An 18,513-nucleotide genomic window follows, 5' to 3' on the forward strand; every position below is an offset into this window, starting at 1 on the left:
CAAAATGGAGTCGCTGAGCGTAAAAATCGTCATCTCTTAGATGTCGTCCGTACTTTATTGATTGATTCTTCTGTACCTTCTTAGTTTTGGGTAGAAGCTTTATCTACTGCTGTCTATTTGATCAATCATTTGCCTACTACTACTTTAGATTATGATTCTCCATATTTTCGATTATTTGGCATATCTCCTGAGTATCAATCCTTTCATACCTTTGGGTGTGTTTGTTTTGTTCATCTGCCACCTGTTGAGCGTCACAAGCTTGCTGCACAATCTGTCATGTGTGCCTTTATGGGATATAATCCCACTCAGAAATGATTTATTTGTTATGATGCTCATGCAAATAAATCCCGAATCTCACGGAATGTGATTTTCTTCGAAAATCAATATTTCTTTCAGTTTCAGGTTATTTCTAATCCTCCTATTACTCTTCTTCCCGCTTTTGATGATGTGTCTTCCTGTATTAAGCGATTTCAACTAGGTATGGTGTATCATCGACGTCTTACCCCTTCTTCAACGCCCCTTCCAGACACTGATCCGTCATCTGATTCTACGATTCCTATACCTCGGCAGTCCACTCGGGTTACACATCCACCAGATAGGTATGGTTTTCCTCACACCTCGCTTACTGCCACTCTAGACACTATTTCTGCTCCTCACTCTTATACTCAAGCATCCATCCAAGCGTGTTGGCAGCAGGCCATGCAAGAGGAAATCCAAGCTCTTCAAGACAATCACACTTGGGACCTTATAATTTGTCCCTCTGATGTCAAACCTATTGGTTGTAAATGGGTATACTTAGTCAAGTTTCGAGCTGATGGCTCACTGGACAGATATAAGGCCCGTCTCGTGGTTCTTGGGAACCGACAGGAGTATGGTATTGATTATGAAGAAACATTTGCACCTGTTGCAAAAATGACTACTGTGTAGACTATCTTGGCACGTGCTGCCTCGCAAGGGTGGTTTCTTCGTCAGATGGATGTAAATAATGCTTTTCTACATGGAGATTTGAAGGAAGAAATCTATATGTCTCCACCTCCCGGCATGTTTGCCACACCTTCCTCAGAAGTTTGTCGGCTACGCCGATCCTTGTATGGACTGAAACAGGCTCCACGTACATGGTTTGACAAATTTCGCTCTAACCTGCTTGCTTTTCACTTTACTCAGAGTCAGTTTGATTCCTCTCTTTTTCTTCGCAAGACTTCTACAAGAATCGTATTGCTTCTCGTATATGTTGATGACATTGTGATCACTGGCTCCGATACTGAGTTAATTAAGCAATTACAACAGCATCTCAAGGCCTCTTTTCACATGAAAGATCTTGGTCCCCTACAATATTTTCTTGGCCTTGAGGTACAACTTACTCCAACTGGTATGTTGTTACATCAGCACAAATACACACAGGATGTTATTTCATTGGGTGGTCTTCAATCGGGTAACTCTGTTTTTACTCCCTTGGAGGTAAATCTTAAGCTTCGTCAAGAAGAATGGGAGCTTCTATCAGATCCATCCTTGTATCGGCAGCTTGTTGGGAGTTTGAACTACTTGACGATTACTCGTCCTGACATTTCTTTTGCTGTACAGCAAGTTAGTCAATTTATGCAGGCTCCTCGACATCTTCATTTAGCCGCTGTTCGTCGCATTCTCCGATATCTGAAGGGCACCTCTACACGCAGATTGTTCTTTCCTAAAGAATCTTCCTTACAGTTGGTGGGATATAGTGATGCTGATTGGGCCGGATGTGCAGATACTCGTCGCTCTGTTACTGGCTGGTGCATGTTCTTAGGCAATGCACTCATTTCTTGGAAGAGTAAGAAGCAAGACAGAGTTTCCAAGTCCTCTACTGAGTCTGAGTATCGTGCTATGTCTTCCGCATGCTCTGAGATCACATGGCTTCGTGGGTTATTGGGTGAACTTGGTTTTCCTCAGCTACATCCCACTCATCTTCATGCTGATAATACCAGTGCTATTCAAATCGCCGCTAATCCTGTCTTCCATGAGCGTACGAAACATATCGAAGTCGATTGCCATTCTATACGTGAATCCTTTGACAAACATGTGATTACACTCCCTCACATTTCTACTGAACGTCAAACTGCAGACATATTCACTAAAGCTCTTTCTCGGCATCGGCATCAATTCTTGGTTGACAAATTGATGCTTCTTGATCCACCAGCATCAATTTGAGGGGGGATGTTACAGAGATTCTTTTATATAGATACTTTTATGCTTTCTATATCTAGATAGTATATCAGATAAATAGATAACGTGTACAGTAAATAGACTCTTCGTGTACCGTAAATAGACTTAACGTGTAAATAGCAGCTAACGTGTATAGTAAAACCAGCAGCAATTAAGCGCTGGCTTCAATGCTCGGTTGTAACCCTTTTCTATATAAATGAAGGAAAACAATAGAAAGAGGTATTCAGACCAATATTGACAGACCAATATTGACAAATCCTTCATAACATTTGAGTTCTAAACAATCCTCTATCCCCTTAGCTCCCTGAAGAATCCTTCATAACATTTGAGTTCTAAACAATCCTCTATCCCCTTAGCCACCCACGAAGCTGCCGTCCCGCCTAGACACATGAACTAAGCCATCATTTTCCTACATTTAGAGATGCGAAAGCTATTTCCCCCCTCTTTCGTAAAAACAAAAGTTTTTTATTCCACCTTCAACCACCTCTCACCTTCCATCTGAGACGAATCCACGTTGTGCAACGTCATCGTCTAATCCCAAGTCACAAGATCATCTAATCTTTAATCATTTGTATGATTGATAGGCTCCGATCTTGTTTTGTGATGATGTTGGATCTAATCCGATCTTGGAATGATGAAGTTGTTTCGTGATTTGCACTGATTTTTTACATTGTTTGGTGATCTGCTGATGATTGTGGAAGTGTTGAATCTGTGGATTCAGATGCAAAGATGGTTTGGATGGATAGTGGGCTTGGAAATCCACCCACCACTACTGGTTGGGGTAGGGGGTGGAAAATGGCCACCCCACCCAGGCAGGGGAAGAGTGTTAGGGACTTTCCTAAAGAATAATTTTGAAGCCAAGTGACCATAGACTAAACGCCTTACTAAGCAATCTGAGGACACTTGTTGGAATTGCAGCAAAGTAATCTTCATCAATACCTTGCTGGATTTTCAGCATGCACACCTTACTTATAGCTATATAGCAACATGTTTAAGGCCTCAAAGATAATCTTTGGTCCAACTACCTATCTATTTGAGAGACCTATAAGTTCCTTAAAACCAAAATTTTCAGCCCCTTAAGACTGTAGGAAGGCTAAGTTTGAGAGAGATAAGACTTGAGCACAAAGGATGGCATAAACAAGCTTACACTGCATCAACATGTGAGATAAGTTGGAATGTGTGCATGTTGTAAATGTTTTTTGATAAGTATGTGTGCATGGTGTAAATATTCCATGCTAATTAGGGGTGTACAGGAACCGCCAGAACCGGCCGTGAACCGATCAGACTGACCGCCAGAGCACGGAACCGGCTGGAACCAACAAAGAACCAGTCGGCAGTCGAGAGGAATTGAGGGAAAACCGATATCGGCAGTTCGACGCCGGTTTGAACCAATGTTTTTAATTTCGTACCGTACCGGCCGGAATTTTTCGTTTCGGCCGTCCGGCCGGTACAGGTACTAGATATATGTCGTACCGGCCAAAATACCGGCCGGTACCGGCCGTTTCGGCCTAAATTTCGGCCTGTACCGGCCTATATTTCGGCCTGTACCGGCCGATATTTTTTTTTTTTTTTTTTTTCAAACTACAAGTTTATTTTTTGACCCCCAATTTAGATTAGACTATTTATAATTTATATGTATGTATGTATTTATATATAATTTATTCATATATAAACTATTATTTTAGAATATAATTGTTATATATATTTATATATATAATTTATTCATATATCGACTATCCTGAAACGGTACACGAAACGGTACCGGTACCGAAATATTTCGTTCCAATGTCTTGACCGGTACGCCATCCGGTACGGTATTCAAAACATTGGTTTGAACCCCTAGGAAACTATTGAACCGGCCGATCTGGTCTATTTATATATTTTTTTTAATATATGTATATAAAACGGCGACGTTTCACTTAAATGAGTGAAACGGCGACGTTTTAGAGGCTGAAAGTAAAAATATATATATATATATATATATATAGAACGGCGCCGTTTGGCTTTTAAGCCAAACGGCCCGTTTCAAAATGACTTAATAACCCCCCCCCCCCAGGCCCCTCTTCTTCTTCCCCGCCTCGTCTTCTTCCTCTCTACAACTCTCTTCTTCTTCCATGGCAGCGATGGCGTGAGGCTTTTTTCTCGTAACCTCAGTTACTCCTCGTTCACAGAAGATGCTGACGCTGGACCGAAGACCACACCAACGCACGTTGAGACCGATATGATCAATTTTCTCTCCCCAAACCCACGGTTTCGGCCGGTTCCATAGACCCATGGCAGACGTCGATGGTGTATCGGTTTTGCGCCGAAACCGAAGCCGAACCCATTGGTGTACAGCCCTAATGCTAATTATAAAAAATGTAAAAACTCCATGCTGAAATTGATTTAAAATAATGAAAACCAGCATCTTTAAGCATTTTACAAAGGAGGAATCAGATATTTCCTTAATGTTGGAAGTGATGCTTAGGCAGGCCAAATGGTGTAAAATTAGAATGGCGAAGGAAACGTTGCTGGGTTTGTTAATGAGAAGTTAATTATTTATATATATGATTGCTAGGTTGTTATGTGAAGTTTGTCAAGTTCTTCAATCTAAGGATTCAGGTGAGTAGATATTATTAAACCTTTATTGTTTCAACTTTTATAATTTTTCTACAAGTAATGAAAGATTTTATTCATGAAAATAATAGGCATAGCCCATGTACACAAGACGTATACAAGTCAACTTTTAAATAATATGAGTTTTCTGAAAAACATATTTTCAAGTTATGCATATGCAATAAATTTTCCACCTTCTCTTCAGAAACCTCTTTTCATGCACTTCATGATATGTTATGTTCACAAGTTTATTCAAATGACTTTACGTTGCATACTTCCGCAACGTTTATAATATGAATATGACTATAATTTGAAAAGTTATGAGAAAGAAGTGAAAGGTGATGTGTTAATGCATTAGATGTTTTTACATGTTATGGCCATGTGAGATTATGTGATGGTACTGAAGCTAAATGGTGGGGACAGCCATCATGTGTGGTCTGGTTCACTTGAGTGCACCAGGGTTATTGAGTGATTTACAAAATTGCAGACTTCCCAATCTTGGGCCTCCCTAATGAAGCTCATTCCACTGAAATAAGTCACCATCCATCCCCATGAGGTCCGCCACTGAAACTTCTTTCTCAAGCGCAAGTGTGAATATTGTAGGGAATGAGTGCTTGAGAGCGCTATCTACACACCATATGTCATGCCAGAATTTAATTCTTGTGCCATCTCCCATCAAGATTTTGGTACGACAAACAAACATTTCCCACCCTCGTCTGATGTGCTTCCACATACCCATGCCATAAACCCCACTTACCTCCCTAGAGCACCAACCCCCCCCCAAAAAAAAACAAAACCTCCATATTTGTAGTCGATTACCAACTTCCATAAAGCTTCATGTTCCGTATTATATCGCCATAACCATTTCTCAAGTAGAGCCCTGTTGAACACCCTCAGATTTCTAATTCCCAAACCGCCAGAAGAGATTGGGAAGCATAACTTATCCTACTTGACCAGATGGAATTTGAAATCATCCCCAGGTCCACTCCAAAGGAAATCACGCTGCAGTTTCTCAATACGTGTTGCCACACTTGTAGGAAGTGGAAACAATGACAAGAAATATGTAAGTTGATTAGAAAGAGTACTTTTGATTAGAGTAATCCTTCCACCCTTCGATAGATACAATCTCTTCCAACCTGCCAACCTTTGTTTTATCTTCCCAAGTACTACATCGCAAATAGTTTTAACCCTGGAGACAGCCCTCAAGGGAAGGCCAAGATAATTCATAGGGAGAGAGGAGACCTTACAACCAAGGATGTTAGTCAACATTCGGATGTTACAAACGTTGCCAACTGGAACCAACTTTGACTTGGATAAATTCACTTTCAATCCGGATACCGCCTCAAAGCAAAGTAGAAGTGCCCTTAGTGCCTAAATCTAGTTTAGATTTGCTCCGCAAAAAATAAGAGTGTCATATGCAAACAACAAATGAGAAATGTGAATAGTACCTCAATGTATATCAACAACCGAAAATCCAGCCAAGAACCCCCTATTAACCATCGTTGAAATCATTCTGCTACACGCCTCCATCATTATGACAAAGAGAAGTGGGAACAAGGGATCCTCTTGCCTTAGACCTCGGGAGCTATTAAAAAAACCAACTAGACAACCATTCACTAAAACTGAGAACTGTGCCTTCGATACGCACCACCTCTCCCCAAAACCATACCTCCTAAGCAAATATAGCAAAAAATTCCAGTTGACATGATCATAAGCTTTCTCCAAGTCCAACTTACAAAAGAGACCCAGATTGCCAAATTTTAATATACTTTATAAGCATGAAATTCATTAGCAATGAGTACTGAGTCCAAGATTTATCTTCCCCGTACAAAGGCATTTTGAGGTTTTGTAATGATCCGCCCCAACATTTCTTCCAATCGATTTGCAAGCACCTTGGAAATAATCTTGTACACCCTATTCACAAGGCTAATAAGTCGGTAATCCTAAACCTCCGATGCCGTCACCTTCTTGGGAATAAGTGCAATAAAAGTGGCATTGAGACTTTTTCCAAATTTCCCACCGAAAAAAATTCATGAAATACCATCATTAAGTCCTCTTTCACCACTTCCCAACAAAATTGGAAGAAGCCCATAGAAAATCTATCTAGTCCTGGTGCTTTGTCTTTTACCATCTTTCTCACCACTTCATGAACATCGGCCTCCTTAAACGGCCTCTCTAGCAAAATGGCATTCTACTGCTCAATGGACTCAAAAGCTAGCCCATCAATCTTTGGCCTCCACCCAATTGGCTCGATAAGCAAGTGCTCAAAATAACCAGCGACATGTTTTTGGATCTCAAGGATATCCGTGGAAACAGCTTCGCCAATATTCATCATCTCAATGGCATTAGCTCTCCTATGGGAATTTGCCATTCTATGAAAAAATTCTGTGCTACAGTCTCCATCTTTCAGCCACAACGCTCGAGACTTTTGCCACCAAGAGATCTCCTCCAATAGGGTAACCCTCTCTAGTTCTGAAACTAGTTTTGTCCGTCGAGCAAGTTCCTCTAATGAAAGGACTCGTCCCTCCTATTGCCTATATCTCCAAAGGACTGTGCATGCCAAAGTTTTAAATCTTTTTTTAAAACTTTCAATTTACTTGCAAGAATGAAACTCGGGATACCTTGGATCTGATAGGCTGACCACCATTGCCTTACCCGTTCCACAAAGCCTTCAGTTTTTAATCACATATTCTCAAACTTAAAAGCACCTCCTCCCTCCTTGTATACCCCACAATCCAATAAAATAGGGAAATGGTCAAAACATAGGCGAGGCATTCTTTTTTAACATACTTATGGGTAATGTATTTCCCACTCTAGGGAGACTAAGAATCTGTCCAATCTAGACTATGTCTGATTATTGGACCATGTAAATATACCACCCATAAGAGGAATGTCCACCAATCCCAACCCAAAAATACAATCCGAAAAACTCAACATTGCTAGCCACAACCTACTACCTCTCGATCTTTCACTTAGGAATCTGACAACATTAAAGTCCCCTTTCTATACACCAAGGAATGTCCCACCAGCTATGCAACCCAGCTAGCTCTTCCCATAAAAAATGTCTACTGCTGTCCAAGGTCGGCCGATATATTCCAGCAAAAGCCCATCTAAAACAATCCTCCACATTCTAAAAAGAACAAGCCACTGTGTATTCCCCGATATAAACAGTGGCTTGTTTAAGTTTCTGTTTATGTGTACAATGGTATGTTGTTTAAGTTTATTCGTAAGGGTTGCTTAAGCTGTTTCAGTCTATGGAATTCTTGAATCTTTGTACTACGGTAGGAACGATATGCAGCAAGAGGATGTTATATAACAAGCGATGAGCAAGACAATAAGCACTAAAAACAATTTAGTTATACAATTCATAAGTAAAATATTAATGGAATTTCCCAAACCACATAGTCCACCCACATAGAAAAGCTGTAAAGCAAAAGAAATTATAGAATTGAGAAAAAAAAGTAGTGCAAAGAGTGGCAATTCAAGGGAAGGAATAAGGAATTGATAAAGCATCATAGAGGGCAGAATCAGACCAAACAAGACAAGTCAGAAAACCATACCCGCGTGTAGAGTTCCTTGGCTTTTTCCAAATGGGTAGCTTCCAACTTGGGATTTCTTTTCTCATTTCGAATTGCGGCAAAGTAATTCCAATTTCCCTTTCAAATGTGAAGCAAGCATATGAGATGAAAATGGTAATGAATGATCAAACGGATAATGTATGCGACAAGAACAGGAAAAGAAACACTTAGAATAATCACATGCAGTTCCTTATCACAAGATGCATAAGCTGGTAAAAAGAAGGTTCTGGGAATGCATTTTGACAATAAAAGCATGCACAGTGAACAATATACACACCAGAGAAAGAGTAGCATAGGAATCCTTCCCATCAGTTGCATCACTAGCAGCACGGAAGGTTTCTTTTGCCTTAACCCAGTCATCATTTTTCAACTCCAACTCACCAAGCATAGATAATGCATTGGGGCACTTATCATTCACCTTCAGAGCATCATGAACCTATGATAAAGGCAATATTACATAAAAATATATAAATATGATACATAAAAGATTATAATAAGTAATAAACAGAACCAAGTGATGTTGTGGGGGGGGCAACAACAAGTTAACAACCAGTTCGATGCTTAGTTGAACATTGTTTCTCGCTTTTGCAATGGCAGCAAGTCTCAAATATGCATCTTCATAGTCTGGATACTGCAATGAACAAACAAAAGGTATCAATCGAGAAAAACCCACAAAAATATCCACAGACAAGGTCGGTTGAAAACCATTTAACATCAAAAAATAGGAATTAAGCAAAACTTACCAAAACATACCAGGACAAGATTCTAAAACAGCAGACAAATATTACAGGAAGTATTTGTTTTTCCGAACATTCCATTAAATTGAAGAGAACTAAAAAAGAATGGGGGTCCTCGAAAGATATCCCAATACAACAAATACAATGTATGGAAATAAAACTAAAAATAGGCAGTGGAACCAAAAATTTGGTTAGGACCCATGTTCTTGGTGAAGCCAAGGAAAGGAATGCCTTAAAAGGCAAGTTTTGATGTAATCCCTCCACGGGATTGTGAAACTACAACTGACGACTGAAAACCACAGTGGGCAATAATGCATTGGATTTGACTACTTCGGAGCATCCGGTGAAGTTTTCTACACTCTCATTCTCCATATCCTTGGAAAGAGAAACAACAACGATAGTATGCTTTAGACAAAAGAGACAACAGAGGACTATCCCTCAAAAAGAGAAATCAAAACCTTATAAGTGCTGCCAAAATGAGAGGGTGCTGGGCCAAACGTGCGTGTTGAATCTCTGATCCAGTGATGTATTATCGTGGATCAGTGGTCTTCTATACCGGAGAGGGGTGGTGCGTGGGGGCTTTAGATAGGTGGATGGCAGCAGATCTTAAATTTTAGTTCCACTCAAAAGGAAGAGGAAAATGGAGAAAAAGAGAAGAAAAGGGAAGAGAGACCATAAATGAACTAGTGACGAACTAGTTGATTTTGCAACAAAATAGGCCAAAATAGGTTTGGAAACCAGAGCTTGGGGCTGGGGCGTGGTGGCCAAGCGCCGGTAGAATTGACCATCTGATGGTTGGTGGGGATGGATCGGGGTTCAGCAATTGTAGGGGTGAGGAGCATGTGGGGGTTTAGTGGATGGAAAGTTGTAGATCTATTCTCCAAGGCCTAAGCAAAAGGAAGAAAAAATAGGAGATGAAAAAAAGGGAAAAAATAAGCAAGGGGGCAGAATAGGAGCAGAGTGACATATCTGAAGGATAGTTCTATCTTTCTCCGCCAGACGTATTTGGGCGGATGAGGCAGTGGGAGGGGCTTTCACATGGGAAATAAAAAAAAACTGGGCAGACGCTGAAGCTCTTACAGGAAGTATTTGAAGGCCGTAAAACATCAAACAAAATGGATGAAAATAAGCAGTTTCTTTTTGGTTTAGGCATATACTGTAGAAAAAAAGGTTATCCCAATAATCTTCTTCTAAAGTCAACTTTGCTCTTACTCTATAGTTATGGTCAGGGTATCATTCAGCAAAACATAGCTCATAACAGCACCATTTGAAAGGTAACGATTCAGCTCAAGTCAGTAAGAACACAAACACATTGAAAACAGCCAAGAATTGAGGATATGGAGGAAAAGATGACTCCTAGAAAAAAGCAGAATGGTGAGTAATACACGTTGGTTAAACGACATATATAAGGGTCTAGTTGAGTGTGCTCAAATCAATTTTAAGTCCCTCGGGGAAGGAAAAAGGAAATGCCCACTAAATACAAACTGAAAATTTTAAACAAGTGTACTGTTAAAAATATCTCGAAATCAATAGAGCAACTATATATCTTTTTTTCTTGATAAGTAATATGGTAACTATATTTAAACGTGCAATCATGCGGATGCCTCATATAATTCACTAAAAGTTACATAAGAGGTTCCAAGAACAAATAATCAAAATTTATACCATTCTTGTCCCCTGAGTGGCATTTATGCATAAAACAGAAATCAGGATTTAAGAATGCATGCACGCACACAGAAACACACCACTACCTTAAATAAGATTAGACGGTACAAGATACTTGCAGTTTCGGGGTTATGCAACTGCTCTTGTAATCTGGCAAGATTAAATAGCGTCGTGACTTTATTCCAAGGCAGTTTCACTTGGCGACCAGAATCCTGAAGTTGTTGAAAAAACTGCACGTCCTTGTATTGATGGATAGATTCACTAGCAGCAATCTCTTGGAAGTTCTCTCTGCCCTCAATGAAAGCAAGCCAAATTCCATCACCTAGGCCCTCCTTAAAGGTTTGTTCAGCAAGCTAGAAAATAAGAAGACATAAAAGTTATTTCTGGTTGCACCAACAATTTACTATCCATGGAAAAAAAAAGTACAAACCTGCATAATAACAATAAAAGTGCAAATTTTGAATAGCTATATAAAGATTCTTCCACAGGATCAATTGCAATTACTCATCTAATCCTTTGAGAATTGCACAAACCTCAAACTCTCCCCTCTCAAAATGAAGAACTCCAACATTGTTGAGCAATTCAATTGGTACTTCTTGGCCTCCCTTCTTCAAAAGACCACGTGCCTGTAACATTAGTTTAAGTCTAGATTATCCAGGAAAAGTTGGAGAACTTAATGAGATACAGTGCTCCCTTAAATATAAAAAATAACACTTGCTATATGCAACAGAGTAGCAAAAAGGAAGCCCTTACTGTTTTGAAGGCATCCAGAGCAGCTCCAGAATCAGATGAAATTAACAATTCTCCCAGCTCAAGAAATGCCTATATTATATCTAGACGTATATTAAGATGTGAAAATAGAATGTAACCAGCTGAGTTAACTTTGGTTATTGCTTCTTGAAAGCATGCAACTTGTAAGATCTAGTAACTTTATTAAAAACAAAAGGAGCAAATGAAGAATATATATACAATCCGACATAAAATATTTAACTGTTTTGCATTCCACAAGTATGCATTATTGCATATAATTGTAGCCAAAGAAACAAATTCACCTCATACATTCTTCAAGCAAATAGGGCTGACAAACCAGGTCCTTAGAAGGGATACTTGTTCTATAACACATCTAAAAACAATAGATAACATGATCAATTACCTGCGAATCGCGTGGGTCAATTTTTGTAGCCTTCCTCATAAACTCCTGGCCCTTCTCAGTCTGGCCAAGCTGAACATATATGTGCCCAAGAGCCTAATGAAAAAGAGACATCACTTCAAGATTAATCATAAGAACAAAATTGGACCAAAACAGATTTCTGATTGCTTTAGACCTAATATTTGGATCTCAAAGGATCATCAGAGAAGGTTGCAGTAAAATTATTAGTTTTCTTGCAATCTTCTTGCTTGGTATATATATTCTTGTATAATAAGGTGGTGGCACTGGCAGCTGGTGATCACAAGTTTGCCCAAAGGGAAGTTTCAATGACATAGGAAGAAAAGAAAAATGTTTTCATGCAAGTCATACTCACAAAATAAATAGAGCCTAAAATCATGAAATAACAATACCATTACGCTTTTATTTAACTCACTCACTTTCAGTGTCTCACAATTATCAGGGTAAACCTCCAAGACCTTTTCAAAGTTTAACTGTGCACTTCTAAAATCTCTCAACTTCAATTGAACCTGTCCCAAACCTGTCATCAAATTTCCAACATAATAGAAAGATGAACAAGAGGCAATAGATGAAAAGAAAATAAATATGAAGCAAGGTTATAATAATTCAGCAAAGATTGCTTCCACTTGGGCACAGTGTTGAACAATATCGTTCTCATTGTATTCAAATTCCAATTAGTTGGAATTAAGACTTTGTTCCATTGGTCGATAGTAATAGACTTTAACGGCATGGATGTACATGATTTCCTTGTATCTTTAGACACCCATGCTGCCATGCATAGGTGTTGCTCTTGTATATCTCCCGTGTACTTGGCTTTGCCTTTTTTTAAGAAAAATCGTATTTACCGATCAAAAAAGAATTAAGACTTTGTTGGCTTGAGCTGTCTTGAGGAACGATGCAACTTGAAACATGCTTAATTTTGTTCATAGAGAACTTATTTTTCCACTCAACCCTGCCCCAGAGCATATTGTATACGCCTTTTCTGTGATCATGCTGTTACTCAAAACTTTGATCTATGACATGTTTGGTTTTCCCTTCACCTTTCTACTCTAACGCAAATCAATAGGAATTGTGCTAAATATGGGTGATTAAAATGCATGATGATGTCACACCAACATATAAGAAAATGCTTATAAACAACTTGAAAGAATATGATATGAAAATGGCATGCAGTGACTGACCATAATAAGGAAAAATAAATTCGTAGGGCGAATTGATCTCCTTGGCAGAAGCCATGTAGTACAGCCCAGCTTTTTCATAGTCCCCCTACAGTTAAGATCCAGAATATCAGTAGCCAGAAAGAACATAGGAGACAATCAAATATGCTTGATTAATCATAATATTTAACTTCAGACCACTTCTTAACAACTGGAGAGAGGAATGAAAATCAACGGGATAATTTTTTTAAAAGGCAAGGTAAGTAAGTCACCAGATGAGCAAATGCCAAAGTGATTATTAATTCATGGTGGATACGCTAGTACAATACAGAAAGGAGATCTACCCACTTGAACAGGAAGAGCAGTTGGCTTTATTACCCATTCCATCTTTTTTATTCCCCTTTAGTAAGTAAAGGGGAAAATGAGGTTAACAAATAAAGGATTTTGTTCCCAACCTTGCTATGGTAAGACCGTGCTAAATTGTAGTAAGAATGTGACTTTGTCGGTCCATGATTTGTAACAGCAAGTGCAGTTTCTGTTAGTTGCTCAACTAAAAAATGTTGACCAGTGAAGAAGAAGTGATTTGCTAGATAATTCAGTGCCATTGCAAAGTAGGGGTATATCTCAAAAGCTCTCTGCATTTTAAGCATTCCCGTCCGAATTCCAGCAGCTGCGAAGATGTTATAGAGCACTAGATAAGTTACTTAAATAGAGAAATTAGCATGGACAGCTAAACAATGGCCAGACGATGTTTATCAGAAGGAAAACAATATTTGAGGACATAGTGTACCTTCATTTGTATGCAGATCCATAATTGCAAGTGCAACAAGAGCCTCAACATTTTCAGGATCTAACTGCATGAATGCAATTGTGAAACACATATGTACCACAGGATTAGTGACTCGCAGCATGTTCAGTAGATTTTTATACAATCAATTCATTTGTATTCCATAGAGAATACTTACCTGTAAAACCCTCTCAAATGCCTGCCGAGCTTTATCGAATTGACCTAATTTGTAGCGACAGAGACCTATGCCAAGTCTTACAGCTGCGGGACAATCGGGATGCACTTGCAAGGCCCTCTTAAGAGAGCTCAAATGTTACAATCCAAAAGCACCATCAAAATCATGAACATAACCGAGAACACATCTCCAAATACCAATCATATTATGTCATGTACAGGGCTACCAATGACTACTGTCAATTTTATGGTATTTATCTTTGTTTCATGTATGGATGTCGGCCAGTGTGAGTGCATACAAATGTATGTATTAATGCAAGTCATAAAACCAAATATAAGACAAAAATAACAAACCTTGTACAACTCCAAAGACTCACTGTAGCGTCCACGATTGAACTCAACACATGCCTGCAAATATCCAAACCACATTATGTAACTATCCAGAGAAAACACTAGATACGCATCTATGCTATTACCTCAAAAGGTCTAGTCAATTTGAAGCTTCCCCAGACTTACTTATAAAGCCTAGATTCCCTAGTACATAGCTAATGTGGAACTCAGTACTTATTGCTACCTTTATACCCTACGCACTCTACGTGGGGTATTCATATTCCCAATGTGGGGCCCAGGTTTTACACATTATTTACAACCAAGGCAGATTTTTTTTATTTATTTATTTATTTTTTATAGGTAAACAACAAAGGCAGATTTTGTGCGCCAACATATGAAGCTATGCCCAATTTGGTCTTTCTAGGCTGACCTGGTCTTTCTTTGTAAATATTTGGTAAGGAACCTCAAAGCCGTTATTTTAAATTAAACATGGCATGCCCTGTTCACCCCAAACCCTGCGGGGTGCCATCCCCCAACCCCAGTGTTCTTGTATCAGTGTCTACCTCATCTTTCTTGCTAGTGACAGTCCGATGCAAATAGCACAAGAACCCTGGACATATGTATGGTATATGTCATGCTATAACCAACTCAAGTAGGGTTAAAGTGTTAGCCTGTAATTGAAATCCCCTCAAATAATAACTCAAGAGATAACAATTCTGAGACAAAAATAGTGAGAATGATTTTGCTTTACCAGCCACAAGTAAAAAGTTTTAGGATTTGTTGAGCAAAATCATCATCTAAACTACATAACATGCCTATTTAGGAAAGAGGGTTTCAATGCATGGAAAAGTATTTTCAAGATGACCAACTATTAATCACTAGTGAACAATAGCGTTACAAAATTTACAATAGAGAGCGGAGCAGGTTTTCGAAAAATATCAATCATATGTTTGTTTGGGTAATGTTTCCACCCTCAAATAAGTAAGGGACAGCACAATTACTTTTTCTATGAGCAACATTCAATATTACCTGACCCAAAAGAGCTGGAACATTATCACGATCTCCATCTAATACAATCTTAAAAGCAGCGGATGCCTGTTCTACATCACCCTTAGCCAGTAAAAGCTGACCTGTAAGCAGCATATATGCATCAAGTTTTTTATTATTTCAGCAGCGACTTATCTAAAATATGGCTCACACTTTCAGTGATAAACAAGATATCCCTACATATCACATTTTACGCACTACTTATAAACAAAAATCACAGTTTCATTCAAGAATGGTATAAGCACCAAGTAATTTGCCAGTGAATTCTATACCCAAAACCAGCATCTTCCTGAACTTAAAGTTCAAAAACAAAGTAGCACATTTTGTTAGGATCTCTTACAGATTAAAGTAAGTCTACAAAGGAATTATTACGATAACAGTTCAAATACACCATGACACTTTATGATCACGGTTTTTTTTTTTTTTTTAAGTTATATGATCACAGTCTATTTGTGAAGCATGAATTTAAATAGAGACCAAAAGTCAGTGCCAGTGGAGAAGAAAACACAAGGCTAATGCATTCAAACAATAGGATTCCCACCAAGTAAAATAAAAAGGATAGAACCATCCAATAAGCCAATCCATTTTAAAGGTCCATACTTCACCAGCTAACAGTTTTACTCAAGTGCACATGAAGAAAAACATCCAAGATTACGATCATGTCTACAAGTGTAAAATGGCCAGCCAATTAAATCATTTCTTAGATATTCAACAAAGGAGAGAAGTTCCAAGCATTCACCTTTTCCAACCCAAGTAGACGGCTCATGCATGTCGATTCTAGATGCTTTGTTATAGTATTGAGTAGCCAAAATGAAATGTTCCTCCTTTTCTCGTTGTTTTGTCTCAATTTTCCCGAGGTAACTATAATAAGCCCCCAAAGCATTCAAGATGGCAATCCTCTCATATCTAACATCGGAATAATACTCATCAATTTCTGCAAAAAAAAAAAAAGGAAAAAAAGTACAATCAAGTGATGTACATACAAATATCAGCTGGTATCATTATCTTATTTCTTCAGAGAAAACTTAAAGCTAACAGCAGCCAAGAGAATTGTTTTCTTGCACCATCATACCACCAGTTAGCCAGTACAGAGTCTCCACATTACTCGTGCAAAACCCTTATCTTATGAGATAACTAGAAGATTAAGTTAAACAAACATAAAAAAAAAAAAAAAAAAGATATATAAAATATAATTATAGAAAAAAGAAACTACCAGGGCCTGACCCTTCCTCCAATATTTGCCGGAACTGCTCAACTTTTCCCTGTTTGAAGTACTCCCTCTGCAACAAGCATTAGATATTGAACTTCACAAGTACGAAATAAAGCTAGAATAAAAATATCTACGGGTCTGTGTCTGTGTGTGTTTCTACACATAGGCAATATTAAAAAATTACAGGGTCAGCCTCTCTAGTCAGTTATTTATACTTGCATTATTAATTGGTCATTTGAAATTCCACTATAAAGGTGATTCTAATCAGAGCACGAGCATCAACAATCTCGTGCACCAAGCAACCTCAAATGTTCATGCTGATCAAATTATGGAGCTAATTCTGGAGAACTGTCCCATAACCTGGGCTATGAACCTACAAGTTCGTTGCTGTTGAGAAAACGGAAAATAAAGGAAAAGAGAATTCAAAAAACAGAACGTACCGCGATGATAAGCCAGAGATCGAGAGGGGCTTGCTCGGCCTTGAGGATGTCGAGAATATCGGCGGCGTCCCGGGGAAGCTGATCGAGAGCAACCCTCACCTCCTCCTCCGAGTTCTGCACTGGTATATACAGGCACGCCATTGGTTTCGAATACCTCGGACTGGAACTGTTCGGGAGCACGAAAAGCCAGAACTGAAGAGGAGCACGGCGATAAATCACGGTGAAGAATAGGTAAAATGACTGTTTGGCCCGCGAAGGAAACCCGATCAAAACAGGCTCTGCTGCCTTGGGGGGATTTCGTTTCGTGTGAAAAAATTTCATTGGTTTAAAAGATAACTAAAAATATATTTTTGTAAATAATAATAAGATAGTTTGAAATATATATTTATTGAATCTTAAAATTTAAGAGAGAAAAAGTTGAATAAAAATTATTCTAAAATAAATATATTATTTTTTAATATAATTTTTATTTTAACATTTAAAAAAGTTGATTTATTTTTTATTTTTTTGTCGAAAAGTTGAAAAAAATTTAATGATTAGTTTGAAAGTGTTTATGTTTAAATGATGTTTGGGAAGAAAATAAGATAGAATGAGATAAGATGAGATGGGATGAAATAAAAATGTTTTCAAACATTCCTAAATTTATAAACTAATAAATTTTCATATAATTCGTTAGATTTATATTATAATAAAAATAATTTTATAATTTAACATATCCTACTTTTATAAAATCTCTCTTTAGTTAAAGCATTCATCAATTTGCAAAGATGAAAGATTCAAGAGGTCCAATTTAGGCCTTATTTAGTTATATAAATGAGATGAGATGAAATAAAAATTTAAAATTGAATAAAATATTGTTAGGATATAATTTTTTAATATAATATTTATTTTGAGATTTAAAAAAATTGAATTATTTATTATATTTTGTATGTAAGTTTAAAAAAATTATAATAATTATATGAGATGAGAAGATTTGATTTGTGTAACCAACCAGGTGGTCTTACTCTTGATAAAATAAAATCAAGTATTATTTAAAATATTAACTATTTAAAGCTTATTTAAAATTTATTGTAAGTTACTTACCAATTGTTTTTTAAAATCAGATTTATTAATATGCTATTTTTAATGGATAATATAGCCAATCCATGGATTAATCTTTCTTGTGACATAGGATTTTATTAATTTGAGTTTTTGAAAAACTTTGCAGAAGCTATTTTTTAATATAATTTAATATTTTAATCTGGATATTAGTTTCCGTTGTCAGAATTTATTTTAACACTTTTAACTTTGAAAACAAATCTAAAACATTATGGTCATATTATTCACTGAATTTTAGGTTGCGTTTAGATGTTAAATTAAATTGAAATAAATCAAATTCTTTATAAATAGTAATGAATTAAGATAATAACGTAAGTTTTATGAACCC

General features: G+C 37.7%; 1 protein-coding gene across 2 annotated transcripts in view; it reads right to left on the reverse strand.

The window, feature by feature from the left end:
* Positions 1–17,381, reverse strand: part of LOC109008630 (protein CTR9 homolog) — a 28,834-nt gene extending 11,453 nt beyond the window's left edge. The window contains exons 1-17 of one of the 2 annotated variants that reach the window (XM_018988802.2): positions 17,088–17,381; positions 16,651–16,717; positions 16,177–16,371; positions 15,420–15,520; positions 14,415–14,468; positions 14,065–14,181; positions 13,890–13,953; positions 13,555–13,769; positions 13,124–13,208; positions 12,362–12,462; positions 11,928–12,020; positions 11,528–11,596; positions 11,308–11,400; positions 10,861–11,127; positions 8,923–9,003; positions 8,650–8,808; positions 8,355–8,450 (exon numbers count right to left, since the gene is read on the reverse strand). In XM_018988802.2, the coding sequence (XP_018844347.1) occupies positions 8,355–8,450; positions 8,650–8,808; positions 8,923–9,003; positions 10,861–11,127; positions 11,308–11,400; positions 11,528–11,596; positions 11,928–12,020; positions 12,362–12,462; positions 13,124–13,208; positions 13,555–13,769; positions 13,890–13,953; positions 14,065–14,181; positions 14,415–14,468; positions 15,420–15,520; positions 16,177–16,371; positions 16,651–16,717; positions 17,088–17,228 (1,998 nt within the window). In that variant the 5' untranslated portion in view covers positions 17,229–17,381. Of the gene's footprint in view, positions 1–8,354; positions 8,451–8,649; positions 8,809–8,919; positions 9,004–10,860; positions 11,128–11,307; positions 11,401–11,527; positions 11,597–11,927; positions 12,021–12,361; positions 12,463–13,123; positions 13,209–13,554; positions 13,770–13,889; positions 13,954–14,064; positions 14,182–14,414; positions 14,469–15,419; positions 15,521–16,176; positions 16,372–16,650; positions 16,718–17,087 lie in introns of both variants that reach the window. The other variant, XM_035691462.1, reaches the window with a different exon arrangement.
* Between the last annotated feature and the right edge of the window lie 1,132 nt (positions 17,382–18,513).

This window comes from Juglans regia, chromosome 1 (genome assembly GCF_001411555.2).
Source record: "Juglans regia cultivar Chandler chromosome 1, Walnut 2.0, whole genome shotgun sequence".
In the NCBI taxonomy this organism is placed as follows: domain Eukaryota; kingdom Viridiplantae; phylum Streptophyta; class Magnoliopsida; order Fagales; family Juglandaceae; genus Juglans; species Juglans regia.